The sequence below is a fragment of the Eptatretus burgeri genome, unplaced genomic scaffold, assembly GCF_056783735.1.
Source record: "Eptatretus burgeri isolate ZD-2024b unplaced genomic scaffold, Ebu_testis_v1 Ebu_testis_scaffold_37, whole genome shotgun sequence".
NCBI classification, from domain to species: Eukaryota; Metazoa; Chordata; class Myxini; order Myxiniformes; family Myxinidae; genus Eptatretus; species Eptatretus burgeri.
Genome location: NW_028221987.1, coordinates 84258 through 102748, shown reverse-complemented (window position 1 = coordinate 102748; position 18491 = coordinate 84258). Strand labels below are relative to the sequence as shown.

The 18491-nt window shown below is 42.9% G+C and overlaps 1 protein-coding gene across 1 annotated transcript in view; it reads left to right on the top strand.

Moving 5' to 3' along the window:
- Window positions 1–17751, top strand: part of LOC147007723 (uncharacterized) — a 62696-nt gene extending 44945 nt beyond the window's left edge. Inside the window, exons 4-6 of the mRNA XM_085866530.1 lie at window positions 6092–6193; window positions 14337–14398; window positions 15301–17751. Coding sequence (XP_085722656.1) covers window positions 6092–6193; window positions 14337–14398; window positions 15301–15408 — 272 coding nt within the window. The 3' untranslated portion in view covers window positions 15409–17751. The remainder of the gene's footprint in view (window positions 1–6091; window positions 6194–14336; window positions 14399–15300) is intronic.
- Window positions 17752–18491: the final 740 nt, after the last annotated feature.

Here is an 18491-nt window from a genome sequence, read left to right as displayed (position 1 = left end):
ATCTTTAGTCAGTGTCATATACCGCTGTGAGCGGGTGTTTCTGGAGCACATATTTGTGTGAGGCTATGCTATGTTGGCATATTTTTACAACCATTTCAGTCTTCTTAGAAGACATCGAGATGGCATCGGATGTGGTAAAGTTAGTGAAGTTTTGACCAAGAATGAACACTTTAGTTTATTTTCGCCAGAAAAAAACATGATCAATACCTTGAGCTTATTTTTCATTATACCAACCCATCAAATTCTCGCTGGTTCAAAGCCTCACAGACTGTCAAACTTTGACTGTTATGTGTTTGTCTGAATGTAATTCATCACAATTGTAAGGATTATATTGCTTGGCTTTGCCTTGTTGGACCATTGGTTAATGGTTCATCATTCCCTTTGGAAAGACAGTTGGACTTCTGGGACTGTTCTGGGTCTTGCTGAAAAAAATGGAAAGGTTGTCATCAAGACTGGAATTGGGAAGCACCAATTTACAAAGGGTTAAACTTTATCAAAAGGACAAGTAGAGCCTCTGTTCCATTGAAGAGAGGAGTTAGAGATAACTTTCCTCAATTCAGGAAGCCATTTGCTACATGCCAGAGGTTTAAGATCGTCATTGCGGGAGTCTCATATCTATGAGCAGATGTCAAAATCTGAAGCATAAACCGTCTGTCTTTGCACAGGCTGATAATGCAGATCTTCTGGTCCTAACGGCGCACTACAGGATAGGTCACACTGCAGTGTCATTGGCACTAAAAGTCTGATATTTTTGAGATCTCTGGGACAACTCGTATCAGAGAACACGGTCTGTGAGTGCATGTTTGTCCTGTTGGTTGTTATTAGCAAGGAGACGATGTTCCCAACCCCATCCCTGAATGCGGTGGCCATGCTCCACAAAACATATTTCTACCTGTTTGGTCCTTTGATTGAGATTATCCAGCTTCTCTCCTCGATCTGCTTCTGCACCACAGACTGGATTTGGTGTGGCAGGCACATCCTGTTACTCAGAGATAGGGTCGAGGTTAGCGTTTGCCTGATCACATGATTACATCTTTGATCTGTCTGCATTGGATTTTTTTTGTCTGGATCTTATTATTCCTGAGGAAATATAATATCCAAAAATGCAGTAAATTAAATTCATTGTTACTCTGGCAGCTGTGCGAAAAACAGATCGTCAAAGGGTCTAATAGGAAACTTTACATTCTCGTACTGATGCCGAATCTCTTCCTTCTGTCCATGCTGGGTCAAGGATCTAGATTCAAGAAACCAACTGCAGCGGAGAAAACCACGCCACTTTAATCTTGACCACGAAGCATTCTTGTTCAGGGGTGTTGGCACCGTTTCATGCGAGTTCTGGTTCCACTCGTCAAATCTCAGTGCTTACTGGGCAGCACGAGGCCAACACTTGCAGGATACTCCAAAATATGAGCGGCCTTTTGCCGACTTAGCCACTGTGGGAAACTGAATTGCTTATTGAATTTATAATGAGGTAAAATTCCAATTAGATTCAGCTAGTGCTTTGACAAATAATTTAATAAATACATGCAAGGAAAACTAGTCGGGAGGTCGAATACACACATCCCTCTGGAGTCGTAAAAACCTCATCTCTTTCAAGATGACCAACAAGGGATGAAATATTCTTTCACTGGGGCCATAAGCAAGCTCCGATAACAGACCATTTTTCATCCTGTGTTTGTGATTTTTAACCTGACGTAGTTCCATCTGTTGTTTCTCCAAGAGACCTCTCTTTGTTCAGTTAATTTATTTTGATTTATTAACCATGCCCTGGAGGAATCACATATATACTCGTAATACACAATATATAGTTAAGTTTTTGCCTGAGACACCGCTCCAGGCGACGCTTCCTCGTGCAAGTCTCTCTAATATTTACTACTGGATAAACAGCTTAAATTGAACGAAAGGTTTTCTTGTCTTGAGGTGGCCAAAACTGCCACGACACCACTCAAGAGCACACATTAGGCAAGGCCGTGTCCTGTGGCCAGGAGCCGGTCATGGCTATACTGTACATCAGATACATTATAAGCCACATCACCCTCTTCCCTCCCCTGTTTCCCAAATTTAAATGAAAGGTTACAAAATGCGTATTTTCGTGTTTGTCTCTTTGTGTCTGATGTGCTGCTCTTTTGTGTTTTTTGTTGTTGTTGTTGTTGTTAACTCTGCACAGAGATGTGGAGAAACAGTAAATGGTAATTATGATTGGTAATTGATTGAAGTAAATTATTTTGAAATATCTTTGTGTTTAGTTTCTGTTTAGTTAAGTTATTTGGTTAACTCAGCCTGGGAATTAGTTTTTGGGGGGCTGGCAGGATTGCCTATATGGAGGTATGCATATTCACCACAAAGTGATGCACAGTCTGTTTGGGGGGGGGGATCAAACATATTGTGCGAATCCAGACCCCACTATAAACTGTGATCTTGGTGTTTCACAGGAAGGGCGATTCATCAATTTGTGTGCCCTCTCTCCGATGGACGTTAAATGGAGTGTGTCTGGTCTGAGATTCGTTGGTGGACGTTCAAGCTCCCACGGTGTCATTGTCAAAGAGGAGGTGAGCTATTACCAGCACCATGAACAAATTCCAAAAATACACTACAACAAGACCCCCGACGGATCGCCACCTGTGAATGGATTTTGAACGTTGCGGGAGTGCCTCGTGTGAACATGGCAGGCTTGGTGATTTATTTAGTGGATTTCTGCAATTGGAAAGACGATGCGGTGTGTCATTATCAACAGAGCAATGGCTACCGACTCTTCACGACGTGAAAATACACGAATATTATGCCAGCTATCATTCAGGTGGGAGCGAGACGTACCAGGCACACTTCCTTGATAAAGATACCGTATTTGAATTGAGTGTTTCTTCACAGCAACGGTAGGTCATATCCGAGGTTTCTAATAAACTTTCAAAACAATAATTTTAAGATTCATCATGTTGAGGGGTGAGGGGGGCATGTTTTAAACGCATGCCATGCTAAGAAGGTATATGGAGCAGCTTAATAGGTCCTTCCATAGCATGGCATTCCAAATACAAAAGTAATAACAAAAACAATGACAACATTGTAATAACACTTATTTTAATTAATGCCAATAATATAAACAACATTTGGCAATAATAATATAACGAACGTATAATGTCTGCCCTGTCCGAAGCACATCTGGGCTTGGTGAAAGGCAAGCTAATGCTCAACAAAGGCAGATATTTTGCAAGGCCGTCATGATCGATGAAAATTTTGTCCCACAAGTTGCTAAAAGATGTGGTGGGTGTGTGTACATGTGTGTCGATGGTTGTTATCTCCAAATGCGTGTTTCAGAAGGTGGAGCGGAGCCCTCCCATGTCTCAAAGTATCCACTTTCGTATGTGCGTGCATACATGAGTTTGTGTGTGTGCGTGCGTGTGCGTGTGTGTGCGTGTGTATGTACATATAATATGAATAGTATGTCACGTATAATGTGTAGAAGCAGTGTGTATAATATGTTGCGTATAATTAATGCGTGTAATCACACATCATCTTATATATTATTTCCGAGTTTGTGGTTCCGTGTTGCGCTATCTTCGACTTTGTTCTGCGCTCGAGTAACGTGATATTCGGCTTACATTATCTCAAAGACCATATGAGGTGCATAGTACAAAAAAAGTAAATAAAATGGTTCTGAAACAGTGAAATCGTATTCCACTTACTGCATTAAAGTAAAATTACTACTGATACTCTGCATCAGTTCCTTTCTCAAACACACCCACCCCAACATGTTGCGCAGAGCGCGGGTTATGCTCGTTGTGTATAAATTCATGTATTGTCACTACTTGTCAGTGTAATGTATATATATATATATATATATATATATATATATATATATATATATATATATATGTAATATATGTATATATATATATGTAATATATGTATATATATATATGTAATATATGTATATATATATATGTAATATATGTATATATATATATGTAATATATGTATATATATATATGTAATATATGTATATATATATATATATATATATATATATATATATATATATATATATATATATATATATATATATATATATCGTTACGGATCAGGGGTTATTACAAAGGTGCTCCTCGGACCTTCACCCGATCTCCGGTCCTGAGGCCGCCGGCCACAGATAACTCTGCAGTCTGACGGGTTACTAGGCAACCCTGGGCACCAATTACAACTGCCAAGCTGAGAAGGGTTTTCGCTCCTTGGTTACACATTACCTTACTGTTGGCATGGCAACCATAATTATGGGTGATGTCTTCAACAGCCACACTTCTATTTATTATGTATTCCCAGGTGAACCATGGATGACTGTTGACAAATCCCAGAGTCAATTAATGGGGCAAAACTTACCGTCGAACTAAACTTACACAGGACGTCGGAACAATGGAGGAAGAGACGAGGAGTGAGCATGTCAGAAAAGTTTAGCAGTTTCACAAGCACATTGATTTAACAAGCACAACAAACAAGGTTTATTAAATCAGAAATTGCAGGTATTTTGATAGCAATCACGAGCAAGTATTTACAATGGATGGACAGAAATCACAATGAAAAAAGTCCAAAAGATACACGAGAAAAGATACAGACTATCTGAACGCTGATGGAGCCCACATATACGCTCTTATTTATGCTAAACATGGGACATGGCACCCATTAATATTTCTGGGGAAATGTAGAGAGAAAGGACATAGAGTGCAGAGTGGAGCACGGGTGTGGCTCCTGCCTCACCTTACAGAGATTTGTGTAAGCTCGTGCCAGGTGCAGACCCACACAGCATGCATTTGTGCATGTGCAGACTCGTGCAGCATGCAAGCTCCTACTTGATGGCTCTCGTGCTCCGAACAGGCAGAAGGCTTGGCCAAAGGACTCGTGATAAGGAGAGCTTGATGGACGAGAGTGAGATGAATCAAAAGCTCCAGCAAATGAGACGAGTCAAGAGCAGAGAGCCAAGGCCTGCTGGCAAATGGGATGAGTGGAGACATCCTGGAAAATAAGGGGAGTAGAGAGTAGCATCGAGACCTCCCGGCAAATGAGATAAGAGGAGACGTCCCGGAAAATAAGACGAGTCGGGAGCAGTCAAGACCTCGCGGCAAATGGGACAAGTGGAGTGCGCTTCTGGCAGGCAACGTGTGGTGGATTGGAGCACTACGACTCAAAACTCCTGGTGGACGAGATGAATGGAGTATCAAGCATCAATATATGCATGTAACGGCTGCTTGGTCCATGAGAGCACTTGCCGAACTCCATGGAAGGGCACCGAGAATGCCCTCCAATCCGCATGGAAAGGCGTCCGGAATGTATTTACTGATCTCTGTGGAATGGTGTCTCAAATGTCTGCCGATCTTGTGGAAAGGCGCCCCGGAACCCCTTGAGCATGAAGAGGTCCAGCTTTTTACGACCACTGAGAGGGGGTGTGGCTACATCTCCTGTCATTTGGTCGTTTTCACAGCCATGTTGCCTTCCCATTGGCGTCTGCCTGGCAAACCACTCCCCTCTGGTGGGGAGCTGTTTCTGCTGCCTCTGACGGAGCAATGTCATCATGACAAATGTCGTGCTAATGATCGCCTCTGTTGTGTTTTAAGTGAGAGTTTTTCAGTCAATGAAAATAAAATTCTGTTTAATTCCACGGTGATTTGATACATCTTGCTTTTGTTTTCTCCTCTTGCGGTGGAATATATTTTCTGGTTGTTTTGACACAACTGTTTTTGTTTTCTCCCTTTGTTAACCTTGTCATAGTTTTTTTAATCCTCATTGCTATCATTTCAGGATAAACACAAAAACGCATGCACAGCTCATGCACGAAACGCCTCGTTAACATTCATACGTCATTTCAAAAGTCCTGTATTCCAAGGGTTCATTGATAACTATAATCTTTGTGAAACAATGGTCGTTTAAACCATCAAATTTGTGGCACAAATTCCTTTGGGGGTTGACAGTTAGACCTCTGGGATGATGCCATGACCAGCTTGAAACATCATTCTCGTGTGGGTGAAGAAAGTTGTTTTGTTTTTGTAACAGCCACAATACGTGAAATGTATTTTGATGTAAATTTGTTTTCCACTTGTAATTTCAGGCAAAAATCAGAATCGTGTTCTTTGGCTTGGAGGAGCTTTTGGAATCTGTTTGCTGGTGCTGTCCTTACTTGCTGGATGGTTTATCTGGAAGAAGATAAAAGGTAAGAGAAGCCCGGTATTACAATCTGGTTTGGTTTGTTTCGAGTTATCTCCCACACCCCACACACGCAAACCTTCAACTGCACCCCACACACTCAAACCTTCACCCACACCCCACACACCCAAACCTTCACCCACACCCCCCATACACAAACATTCACCAGCACCCTACACACTCAAACATTCACCCGCTCCCCACACACTCAAACATTCACCTGCACCCCACCCCTCCCTCCCCAAACCCTCACCTTGCCACCACAAAGCCTCCCCCAATCCTGCACCATCCCAATGCCTCCTCCCCCCAATGTGCTGACCTCAAACATCTTCCGTCTCTGCTCTAACCTGACAAATCTCTCAAGTCAGGCCATTGCCAATACACCAGGCATCATCTTTTTAACAGAATCCTTCCTCCCACAGGACGTCCCCGACTCCTGAGTGTCTCTCCCTGGTTATTGTCTCTTCCAATTTGAGAGGTCTGAACCACGCCCCGGCAGCAGATTTGCACTTTACATCAAGAACTCAATTGATCACTGCCCTTGTGCTGATCTTACACCTCCCAACCCACAGCAGTACCTCTGGCTGCAACTTCCCTTCCACTCCCTCTTCTTGGTCATCTGCGTGTTGTACCATCCTCCTAACAGTGACAACTCTATCTAAATTCATCTCTCTCTCTCTCTCTCTCTCTCTCTCTCTCTCTCTCTCTCTCTCTCTCTCTCTCTCTCTCTCTCTCTCTCTCTCTCTCTCTCTCTCTCTCTCTCTCTCTCTCTCTCTCTCTCTCTCTCTCTCTCTCTCTCTCTCTCTCTCTCTCTCTCTCTCTCTCTCTCTCTCTCTCTCTCTGAGACAACATGGACAAACTTTTAACCACTTATCCCGAAACTGATCCTCATATGTAATGATTTCAATTGTCACCATGCAACTTGACTGAGTATTGGTACCTCTATCACCAGTAAAGGCACTTCAGCAAAGTATTTCTGTGACTCCATGGGAATGACTCAATCTCTAAACTTTCCAACCCGATTTCCCCCAATGGCAAATCCTCCCTTCTGGACTTGGTGATGACTAACTTTCCCACAAATGGCTCCTGCTCTTCGGCTGGTCCAATTGGTTCATCTGTTGATACGCTTGTGAAAGACAACATCCCTCTGGCTATTCTCAGAGAGCTACCTCAGTGCAGGTGAGTCTGGCAGTTCTCTCATGCAGATTGGCAGGGACTGCAAGCAGCAATCTCTCCTCAGGACTGGTCTCCCATATCTACTGCCCCTGATGTTAACTCAGCCTGGGAATTCTTCCACAGAAACCTGCTCTCTCTTTCATGCACAGATTCATCCCATCTCATCTTCAATTATCATCCCCTTCTTCCCACCCATGGTAAACTGAATCCTGTGGTGAGGCAGTTGCTCTGAAGCAACTTGCTTTCTCTCCCTGAAAGGCTAATCCAACCAAAGGCAATCTCAGTGAATTCCAAAAAGTCCGCAACAAGTGTGCGTCCACTTAGGAGAGCTAGAAAACAACACCTGCCCAACCTCAAGAATGACCTTTCAAACTTGTCTCCCTCTAAAACCTGGTGGAACCTTGTCAAGTCTATTTCTGGTGTATGCTCCCCTTCTATCCATTCCCTCTCTTCAAATGGCACCACAGCTGACTCCGCTTGTGAAAAGGCTGAATGCCTATATCTATGTTTGCTTCCAAATATTTTGTCCCCAACCCGTCACTCTCCAATCCCATCCTTACCTGTCATACCCAACTGCTGTTGGAGTCTGTATCATTTGCACCTGAGAATGTGTAGAACGTCCTTTCAACCCTCGACTCTGACTGATCCTGGACCGAATGCCATCAGCTGACAACTCATAAAAACCTTCCCTGTTGCTTTTGCACATCCACTCTCTGCCCTTTTCATCCTGTCATTTGTGCTAGGTCATCTTCCATCTGCTTGGAAATCTACCAACATCACTGCATTACATGAAAAAAGTGCAAAACTGATCCCCTTAACGACAAACCCATCAGCCTCCATACAATCATCAAGGTCATGGAATCCATCATCACAATTTGTATGAAATCCTTCATTTTCTCCAACAACCTCATCTCAGATCACCATTTTAATTTCAGACCAGGTCAATCCACTTTGGACATGTTGCTTCTACTTAGCCAACAATGGATGGAGGCCCTAAATGTCAGACATGAGACCAGGGCCGTTTCTCTGGACACATCTCGTGCTTTTGATACAATCTGACATCGTGCCTTATTCTCTAAACACTCTGCCTATGGCATTCAAAGTCAACGCCACACATGGCTTACTGACGTCCACTACTGTCATAGCCAACTTGCGGCACTCAACAGAATCCTTTTATCTCCTCTCCCTGTCAAGGCTGGAGTGCCCCAAGGTCGTGTTCTGGACCAAGTCCTATTCCTGATCTTCATCAATAATTTCTCTGCACTCGAGAAAATCCTCTTCATTTATTTGCTGATGACGCCACCCTCTGCCATGACATCCCTCATCCTTCAGACAGGCAGGCTGCAGCCTCTTCCCTCTCTTCAGACCTTGAAAAAAAATCACAAGCTGGTCAAACACTTGGAATATGTCTTTCAATTCTGACAAATCCGATCTACTTTCTTTACAATCCTCTTGAGAAGGTTTCAGTCATTCAAACTCCCAGGTCTCACTGTCAGTCATTATCTTTCTTGGGCAAACTACATTTCAAAGTTGGCCTCCAAAGCTAGCTGCCAACTGGGCATTCTCCATCACATGAAGTCCTTCCCTGACACACATGAACTCCGATCCACCTCCAAGGTTTTCATCCACTGCTTGATGGATTACTGCTCGCCCCTCTGGGCTGACTCCTGCGCCTCGCACTTTGCTCAGCTTAATGCCATAGAAATCAAGGCCTTTAAGATCATTGGAATCTCCTGCGATGAAGCTGAGTCGATGTGACTATCACTTCGCCATCATAGACATGTCGGTGGTCTCTGTCTTCTACCGCTTCCTACTGATCTTTAACCCTCTGCTCTTTTCTTGCCTTGTCCCCCTTAGCCCCCATGTTACTGCAGTGCACAAAAAGTCCACCATCAATCCCCTCCTGGTGAATCTACCAAAATCCAGGATCACCACCCACCTCCACTCATTTGCTCCTCTTTTTCCCATCTGGGGAACCAACTTCCACATCCTCTTCAATCTCATTCTTCCCTCCAGGTCTTCAAGACAGCTGTTCAGCACCATCGTATCCCTCATCCAAAACCATGATCTTTTCTACACCCATTAGTCCACCCCTACCCTCCCAAAACTTTGCTTCTGCATCAATGTTGTCCACCCCTGCATTCTCCCCGATCCCTAATAGTTATCCACGTCCCTTGTTTGTCTGTCTACATCTATTTCCCCCCTCCACCCTATTGTTGGCATTTTCCCCTTCCCTACTGCTGTTCCTTTGTTATGTTGCATCCTTATCCGTTCTGTGTTCTCTCTTCCACGAGCCTTGACTATGTATACAAAAAATAAGTACCTATGAGGTACCCATTTATATGACTGGGTAGAAAAGCAATGTTGACAAAATGCCTTGCCAAAGACAGAAAGAATATAATAGCCAATTTCAGCACAAAATTAGTGTTCTGCGTGGTCGGCAAGAGAAGTCAAAACAAATGAGAAACTAGAAAGAGCAATCAGAGATTGCAGACCCTCGCCAGGACTTGGCTTGTGTGGTGTATTTTGTGGGGCAAATAAATTGTCGGATTTACTAAGTGAAAGGTCATTGATTGTAAATTAATGGTTTAAAAATGGTCTGTAAAGGGCAAAGTTCTGTAAAGTTGAAAGTTATAAGGTCAAAAGGTCTGAAAATTATCTTTGAAGGGTCTTCATAGGTCGAAGGGGTCTGTAGGCTGTAATTTGACGTCTAAAGGTTCGGAATCGTCTGAGAGGACCTTAAGGGTCTATAAACGTTTAAAAAGGGTCTAAAGGTCAAGGGGGTCTAAAGACTATTACAAGGTATGAAAGGTGTGAAGGTCTAAAATCCTCAATGTAAAAAGTCTAAAAGGGTCTGAAAAGTACTTTATTAATCAAAATGAAAAGTACTTTATTAATCCCAATATATGTTATACGATAGGAAAGAAAAATCATTACATCATAACAGGAAACAGTCATGTTCTTTCATGGTGTTTCAATGGTAGATGCATCAGAGTAACATCTAAGGCAGTGTCCAAACATTTCTTATACAAATTTAGATGCTGTATATTTACATGATCATCTTCTTTGATGTGCATGTATTATTTCGTCAAGATTGATCCTCGTGACTTCACTCAGTCATGCATGGAAACTGTCGATGAAGCGTTTTCGTTTGATCAAAAGGTTAAATTTTGCATTTACAGTTACAGAGGTCATTTATAGCATTTACAGTTACAGAGGTCATTTATAGCATTTACAGTTACAGAGGTCAGTGCAACGGATTCTACACGTTGAGCACTTGCAAGTAATGTCTCCTCTGCATCTCATTTGTACAATTAATGCCACAACAGCGACCTGGTGAGCATGAGATGTTCTTGTCAGATGTGACGCTCTCAAGAACCTTTCTGCGGCCCCACGAGAAACAAGTCCAGCCTCAGTTATTGCTTCAATCGAGATGTTGAGAAATGTGCTTTGTACGGCAGCCATTTTGAAATCCACGAGGACATTTGTGTCGGCAATTTCATGACAAAAACAATATTTCTGGTACTTACGTTTGATATCGGCATTTACATGTGTATGTGTGCGTGTGTGTGTGTGTGTGTGTGTGTGTGTGTGTGTGTGTGTGTGTATGTGTGCGTGTGTGTGTGTGTGTGTGTGTGTGTCCATCACCCCAAAACCATGAAAACTAGCAGAAGAAAACTTTGCATGCATACTTGGGGAACTTCAAGGAAGTGCAAAACTGGGTATTTGCATAAATTTAAAGACCTCTTGTTTGAAGATAATTGACGGCTTACCTCCATGAAAGGCTTATCCTTGGTCAACCCAACTTCGCCTTGCAGGGGTCTTAGCCACCATTTTGATTTGGCATGTTCAAACATGCCTTGCCTTGGAAACACGATCGACTCTCACGGACGAATTGGTGTATAATCAAAATATTATGTGCATTTACTTTGAGCAAGCATGTCTGTGATCCCTCCTCCATATTTGCACAAGAAAATGTGAAATTGGCAAAGCATTAAATTGTACTTTTCCTTCTGTTCAGAGGATTATGTTTCATTAAGAAAATAATATGGAATAGGCAAAGCCTAGAAGCAAACGTAGAATTATTCTTACATTCGCTTCTGACTTTACCAATTACCTCAACATTACCTTCACAACAACAACTACACCGCCTAGAACAGGATCTCATCTGAAAAAAAAATTCCTCAACATTACCTTCACAACGACAACTACACCACCGAGTACAGGATCTCATCTGAAAAAAAAAAATCCTCAACATTACCTTCACAATGACAACTACACCGCCTAGAACAGGATCTCATCTAAAAAAAATTCATATTACCTCAACATTACCTTCACAACGACAACTACACCGCCCAGAACAGGATCTCTTCTAAAAAAATAAATACTAGAAGCGAACATAGAATTCTTCTCACATTCGCTTCTGACTTTACCTTTAACTTGTTCACAACTGTATACGCAATTTCCGGTTACTTCGGCATGGATTCGGGATCAGCGATGAAATAACGTAAATCACGATTAAAAATTATTTTTTGATGATGTGGGAGATATCTTTATTAAAATCAGTGGAGGAAATATATACCATGTCTGATATTATTTGGGTCTTTCATGTCTCCGACGATGCCTTTATCTCCTGGCATGCATCATTCCCCATGACAAAAACCGGAAGCAAAAAATAACCAGAAGCAAAAAAACAAAAAAACGGAAATAAAAGGGTCATAGCCAACCACACGGATTCACAATTGCCATGGTATTGTGTTGTTGTTTCCTATTCTCTCATGTGCACGCGTTAAGTAATATTCACAAGATAGAAATAAAACCCAATCGTGTTTATACACCGCACAGCGTTTAAAAACAACCGGAAGCAAAAGGGTCATAGCCGACGACACGGATTCCAAATCGTCAGGGGTATTGTGTTGTTGTTGTTGTTGTTGTTGTTTCCTATTCTCTCATGTGCATGCGTTAAGTCTGAAGCTCACTGCGTTCGCTATTAAGGAAAGTGCAGAAAGTGGAACTTCATTAATCGCAATGAAAATAATTCACCAACTGGATCACCGCGCTCTACAAGCTGCTTTTGCAAGCCATGGCAGTCCAGAGGGGTCCTTTTTTTCCGGCAATTAGAGGTTGCAGTTTGCCTTTTTCACCATTTTGTGTGATATCCTTTCATAACAAAATATTAACATAAATATTTGAATAGTTGCTGCAACATAGTCGGCATTTGCTGCAAGCATGAAGAGGTACATAGACAGCACACACGGACGTGGGACAAATGGGTACAAATGACTCTCCGTGGGGCTGTGTGCATGCCTACTTGCTTGGTTGTGTGTGTGTGTGTGTGTGTGTGTGTGTGTGTGTGTGTGTGTGTGTGTGTGTGTGTGTGTGTGTGTGTGTGTGTGTGTGTGTGTGTGTGTGTGTGTGTGTGTGGTGCATGGGCTTCGTGGGTGCGTGGACTGAACTCGTACCCGGCCCATGGTGTGTGGCACCGTGATGGCGGTTTCACGGCTTTCTTGTGAACCATTTGCTTCGGCACGTGGGAAGCAGATGTACTGCGGCACCGATGCCACACAGGGAGTGGACGTGCTGCTGTGCAGATCCATGCGGGACGTGCAGTGCAAGTGTGAGCAAATCTGTGCGAGTGAACGGATGAGTATATCGCTGGTGCACGTGCATGGTTAGCATGGACCGCAAGCAGGTTGGAGGAACACATGGGGAGCTGTTTGTACTGACGGCTTCCCCAGAGTGCAGCATGTACAAATCTGTTTCGTAGTCAGCTGACCAGAGGGGTGCAAAGATCGCTGCATGTGCGAGCATACAGGCATGCCTTTGTCAGGTACATAGCATGGGTTTTAAATGCTCCCGCCCAGTTTGATGCAGAACCTGGTGGTTAAAATGAAAACGTTGCTGTTCGGGCACATTTTATCACCTCGGTACTCTGCCTTCCCTTCCCCTCCCCTCATGCTGCCTTTGCTTCCTCTCGCGCTGCCTTCCATTGCCCTCCCCTCATGCTGCCTTCCCCTCTCTTCATGTTGCCTTCCCCTCCCCTCATGCTGCCTTCTCCTCCCCTCACGCTGCCTTCCCCTCCCCTCACGCTGCCTTCCCCTCCCCTCACACTGCCTTCTCCTCCCCTCACGCTGCCTTCCCCTCCCCTCACGCTGCCTTCCATTGCCCTCACGCTGCCTTCCATTCCCCTCATGCTGCCTTCCCTTCCCCTCACACTGCCTTCCCCTCCCCTCACACTGCCTTCCCCTCCCCTCACACTGCCTTCCTCTCCCCTCACACTGCCTTCCTCTCCCCTCACACTGCCGTCCCCTCCCCTCACACTGCCGTCCCCTCCCCTCATGCTGTCATAATTTTACCTCCCCTCATGCTGCCTTCCCCTCCCCTCCCCTCCCCCTCCCCCCCCTCACGCTTACCTCCTCTCAAAGCCCCTCGCCCTCCACCCCCATGGATATCTCCTGGCGGTGTTTAGTATGGTCCATTTGAATTTGCTGTTTTAAAGTACCCCATTTCATTCAATCCTGTAAAATGCAAGTCGAGAACCACTCCCCCCATTCCCCCCTCATGTCCCCCTTCCAAACGCAAGTCTATAACATCCTCTTCCCATTTCCACTTCCTCCCCCCTCTCTCCCACCCCCGCCTCATCTTCACATTCTCGTCAGCGAAGCGATAGGTTGTATTTGCTAGTATGTATAATATATAACAACATGAAGCAAATTATAAGATTATGAAGAACTTGTTTTTTTCATTTTAAGTGTAAAGACATCAGAAGTAATGAGTTTTGTTTTTTCCTTTTTTTTCATATTTTTTTCTTTTTCTTTCATTTTTTCAGTGATGACGTAAATCTTTTTTTCCCACTGATGATTTTCAAAAATTTGATCCCACATGATGTTTTTGTGAAAAGATGGTGCTTTTGTCCTGCAGGTCACGATCATTTAATTCTCAGCCACCTCACTCATAACTGTCTTTTCTTCCAGGTGTGAGAGGGAATACAAATGAAATTCCAAATCACATTCATGGGGTGATTCCCTTAAATCAGGTAAACACCCCCTTTCCCTCCCCCCCTCTCTCCCCACCCCCCCAATCCCTCCCCTCTCTCCCTCTTAAGTTATGATTCCCATAGTTTTCTCTTCCAAATATGATTTTTAGTAATAATAATAATAATAATAATGATAATAATAAAGTAGCATTCATTAACAACCCTCACTGCAAGACTATTTCCCCTTCACGGCCAAGTCTGTGTTTTCAGCAACCATGCTCACATTGACGGGTTTCCGGACTCCAACCAAGCAACCTCACATCACAGAAAACTTTACATAAAAATTTCCCCCAACACTACTTTACCTCCGTTTAGTCTTCACTTCAGAATAAGTTTTGCAGAAAACGATTATTTTTTTACCACAAACAATGAGAACAATAGATAAAACAGACTCACAAATCAATGAGTGTTGTTTAAAGTTATTTTCCGTCATCTCCATGTCGTGTTTGGATAAGTTTGAAAAGGTTTGAGTAAAATACACTGAAGATGTAACTAAGTGACTAAAAATGAACTTGGGATCCAAGAGGATGACGCAGAGGGTGCGGACTTTCCTTTGAGTTGTCCACTCTGGGTTTTATTCCCGACCCGACCGTAAATTGTCTTATCTCGTCCTCCTCTCACAATGTGCACAGGTGGATGTGAAGCTGGGTATCTTATTTCGTGCAATTAGTTAGTGGACGTAAAAATTCCCCATTGTGTTCTGTGATTCTGTGAAGATGAGTTTTGAATGAATAAGTGGATTTATAATTATGTATTTTAACGTGTCTCACTCTTTCGTGCTTGTACTCTCATGAGTTCATTCATAACTCAATCACAGTCGCCTTCCCAGCTGTACGTTTGCTCAGTGCAAATGATGAGAATAGCTTCCCGATACTGATTGTCTTTTGTTTCGCAATTTACAGCATTTGTGTGAAGACGGGACAGAACAAGAGGAGACCTACATGAGGCTGAAAAAGTCTCTTTCGGAGAGTGATTATGAATGTCTCAAAGTGAATTCAACCAGCACCTAGATATCTCAACAATCAATGCAATAAAAGTTATCTGTGATAGGTAACGATTTGGGGAGCACTCCGAAAAGCCAGGAGAACCCAAACTCAGTGTCTGAATGTTTGTTTTAATACCTGTTTAGCTCATGATAACAGTGCTGTATGTAGATTGTAGTCGATGGTAAAGTTACACACAGGACAGAAAACACCTGTAGATACAACATCAAACCTTGTTTAGTCAGTTGCCAATCTTAACATGACAGTACCTCGATGGATTATACACATTTATGATACGTCAGGATGAACTTAAACACAGTCACAGTCTTACAGTGTAACCACCTTTTACAATGTTACATTTGCCAGTGTAATCACCTTTTTAACAATGCAACCACATTCAACAAGTGTTAACAACATTTATCAGTGTAACCACCTTTTATAATTTAACCACATTTAACAATGAAACCCATGTTTCACACTTTTTCATGTGCCCTCTGCTGCTCAGGGCAAGAATTTGTAACTTGTCCATGGTGCCGGTGATAACTCACTTACTCTTCAGGAAGGACACCATGGATCTTTAACGTCCACCAACTAAAGTCGGCAAACGGTTCGCCAGTTTCTTGTCCATCCAAGGGACAGCACACGCATTGATGAATCACCCTGCCTCTGAAACACCAGATGACAATTTATAGCTGGGTCGGGATTCAAACCCAAGCTAGAGAGCTTCAAGGCGATTGCGAATACCTCTTGGGTACCGTTCCTCAATATTGAATTTAATGAGCAATCAATGGAATCGATGAATAACTTGTGAAATATCAACAGCATGGAAAGTGCAGACACATGTGTAACATGGCACAATATAACTTACAACACTGTAGTTATTAAACAATCCATTTTCTGTCTCCTATTGATACTCATGTTAACACATTGTTTATACATGTTAACACTCCCCATGTTAACACATTGAAATTAAAGTACATTTAACATTCACCGATTTCACGTTGACCGCAAACCCCAAAATTTGTGGAGCTTCTGCGCTTTGACAATAATTATTTTCAAATTATAACCATGACACACAAAATGCTGTTGAGGCAGTTTCATTTGGCTGAGGAGTGCAGTCCAAGACAAGTCACCACTCCAACACAGGATACTCGAATGGATAATTACCCCAGTAAGCTGCTGCTCATTCTGCCGACCTCAGAAGGATGACAGACCGAGTCAACTCACCTGGTGTTTTGTCAATGGCCCGACAGGGGCTCGAACTCACGACATTGAGGTGTGAAGCCAGCCACCTTAACCGTAAAGCCAACATCAGACCTGTTGTCTTCACATGTCGATAATCAGTAGATCATCGACTTCACATATCGATAATTTATGATGCAAAGCTTGGAGGTGAAGTGGATAGCAGAGAGGGTGGTGATCAGATTCAGGAAAGTATGGATACTTGCATAGATTGGGCAAAAGATTGGCAGATGGAATTTAACCTGAGCCAGTGTAAGGTGATGGGGATGGAGAAGAACAATGAAAATAGAGATTACAGGATGCAAGGGGTAATTTTGGAGTGTGTCACACAGGAGAAGGATCTCGGGGTGGTAATAGATATGGGAGGTAAGCAGGCAGCATAGTGCCAGGCAGCTGGAGGTAAAGCAAATAGGGTTTTAGGCTGTATTCGGAGGGGGGGTCATTTATAAATCAAAGGAGGGGGTGTTAACATTGTACAGGAATTTAGTGAGGGCCACATCCAGACTATTGTATGCAGTTTTGGTCACCACAGTTCTGCAAGGACATAGATGCCAACGAGAGGGTTCAGCGCAGGGCAACTACATTGATTCCGGGCCTCGCTAGACTCAGCTATGAGGAGCAGCTGAAGGAGACAGGGCTTTATACACTAGAAAGGAGGCGGTTATGAGGTGATATGATGGAGATGTTTAAGATAATGAAAGGTGAAGATAAAATAAGTGCAGATTCATTATTCAACAGAGTAGACAGTGAGAGGACCAGGGGTCATCGCCCGAGAGTAAAGAAGAGGAGAGTTGAGATGGTAGCAAGGCAGGGGACTTTCACTCAGAGTGTAGTTAATGCATGGAATGGCCTCCCTGGAAAGTGAGTGGCAGCAGAATCAGTAGATAAGTTTAAATTAGAATTAGATAGGTACCTGGAAGTTTTGGAGATGGAGGGGTATGGGGAAGTTGACTGGACTCTTAGGTGGTTTGAGCATTGATGGGTGATTGTGTGCGTGTGTATGGAGTGCTGTTGGTGGGGGTTGCATCAAGGGTGATTGTGTGGTTGATGTTGTATGTTTTTAACCAAGCCCCTGCTCCCTCCCCTGAGGGGAACAAGAAAAAAAAAATAAGAATAAAAAATACAAAACTACAAAAAATATAAAAAAACTCCAAAAACATTAAAGAAAAAAAATCTAATTAATTATTTTTATTATATATTTTGCATTTCTTCCTTGGATCTTGTGTGGATAAATTAGTATGGTGTTGATGTGGCGCAGGCATGATGTGCTGAATGTCCTCCACCTGTTAGATTTCCTTGTATCATTGAATAAGTGACTGCGACACAAAAAGGTTCCATGCAGTTGACAAAGCGGAATAAAAGACCAGTTGACTGGACCAACATCACACACAAAATAGCTGAACTGCATCGTGAAGGCAGTGTCATGTGGTCTATCAATGTGCAAACATATTTGCAATGCAATAAAAAAAAACCAAGAACGGTACTCGGGAGAGCATGTACCCCCACCAGACTGGACTGTTTACGTTTTGTGTTCAACTGAAAGGCCGCATCTGGATCCAGATCTGAACCAAAGTCGAATAGATTCGTCCTTGTCAAACACCCAACCTGTTCATCAAGTTTCGTCCGAATCCGTCCACAACGTTTTGAAATATCCTGCTCAAAGATATACAGAGAGACAAAAAACACAGGGGTGAAAACATAAAAAAATTAACTGGGTGAGCAAGTGATTTTTGGGTTTACTCAGAAAGAAAGTAAAGTAAAATAGACTCAGAAAGTTAATTACAAAAGTGTAAACTCATCATGATCATCTGCAAAGAAAACTTCCACACAGAAGAACAATAACCTTTGGAACCTCAACATGAATGTTG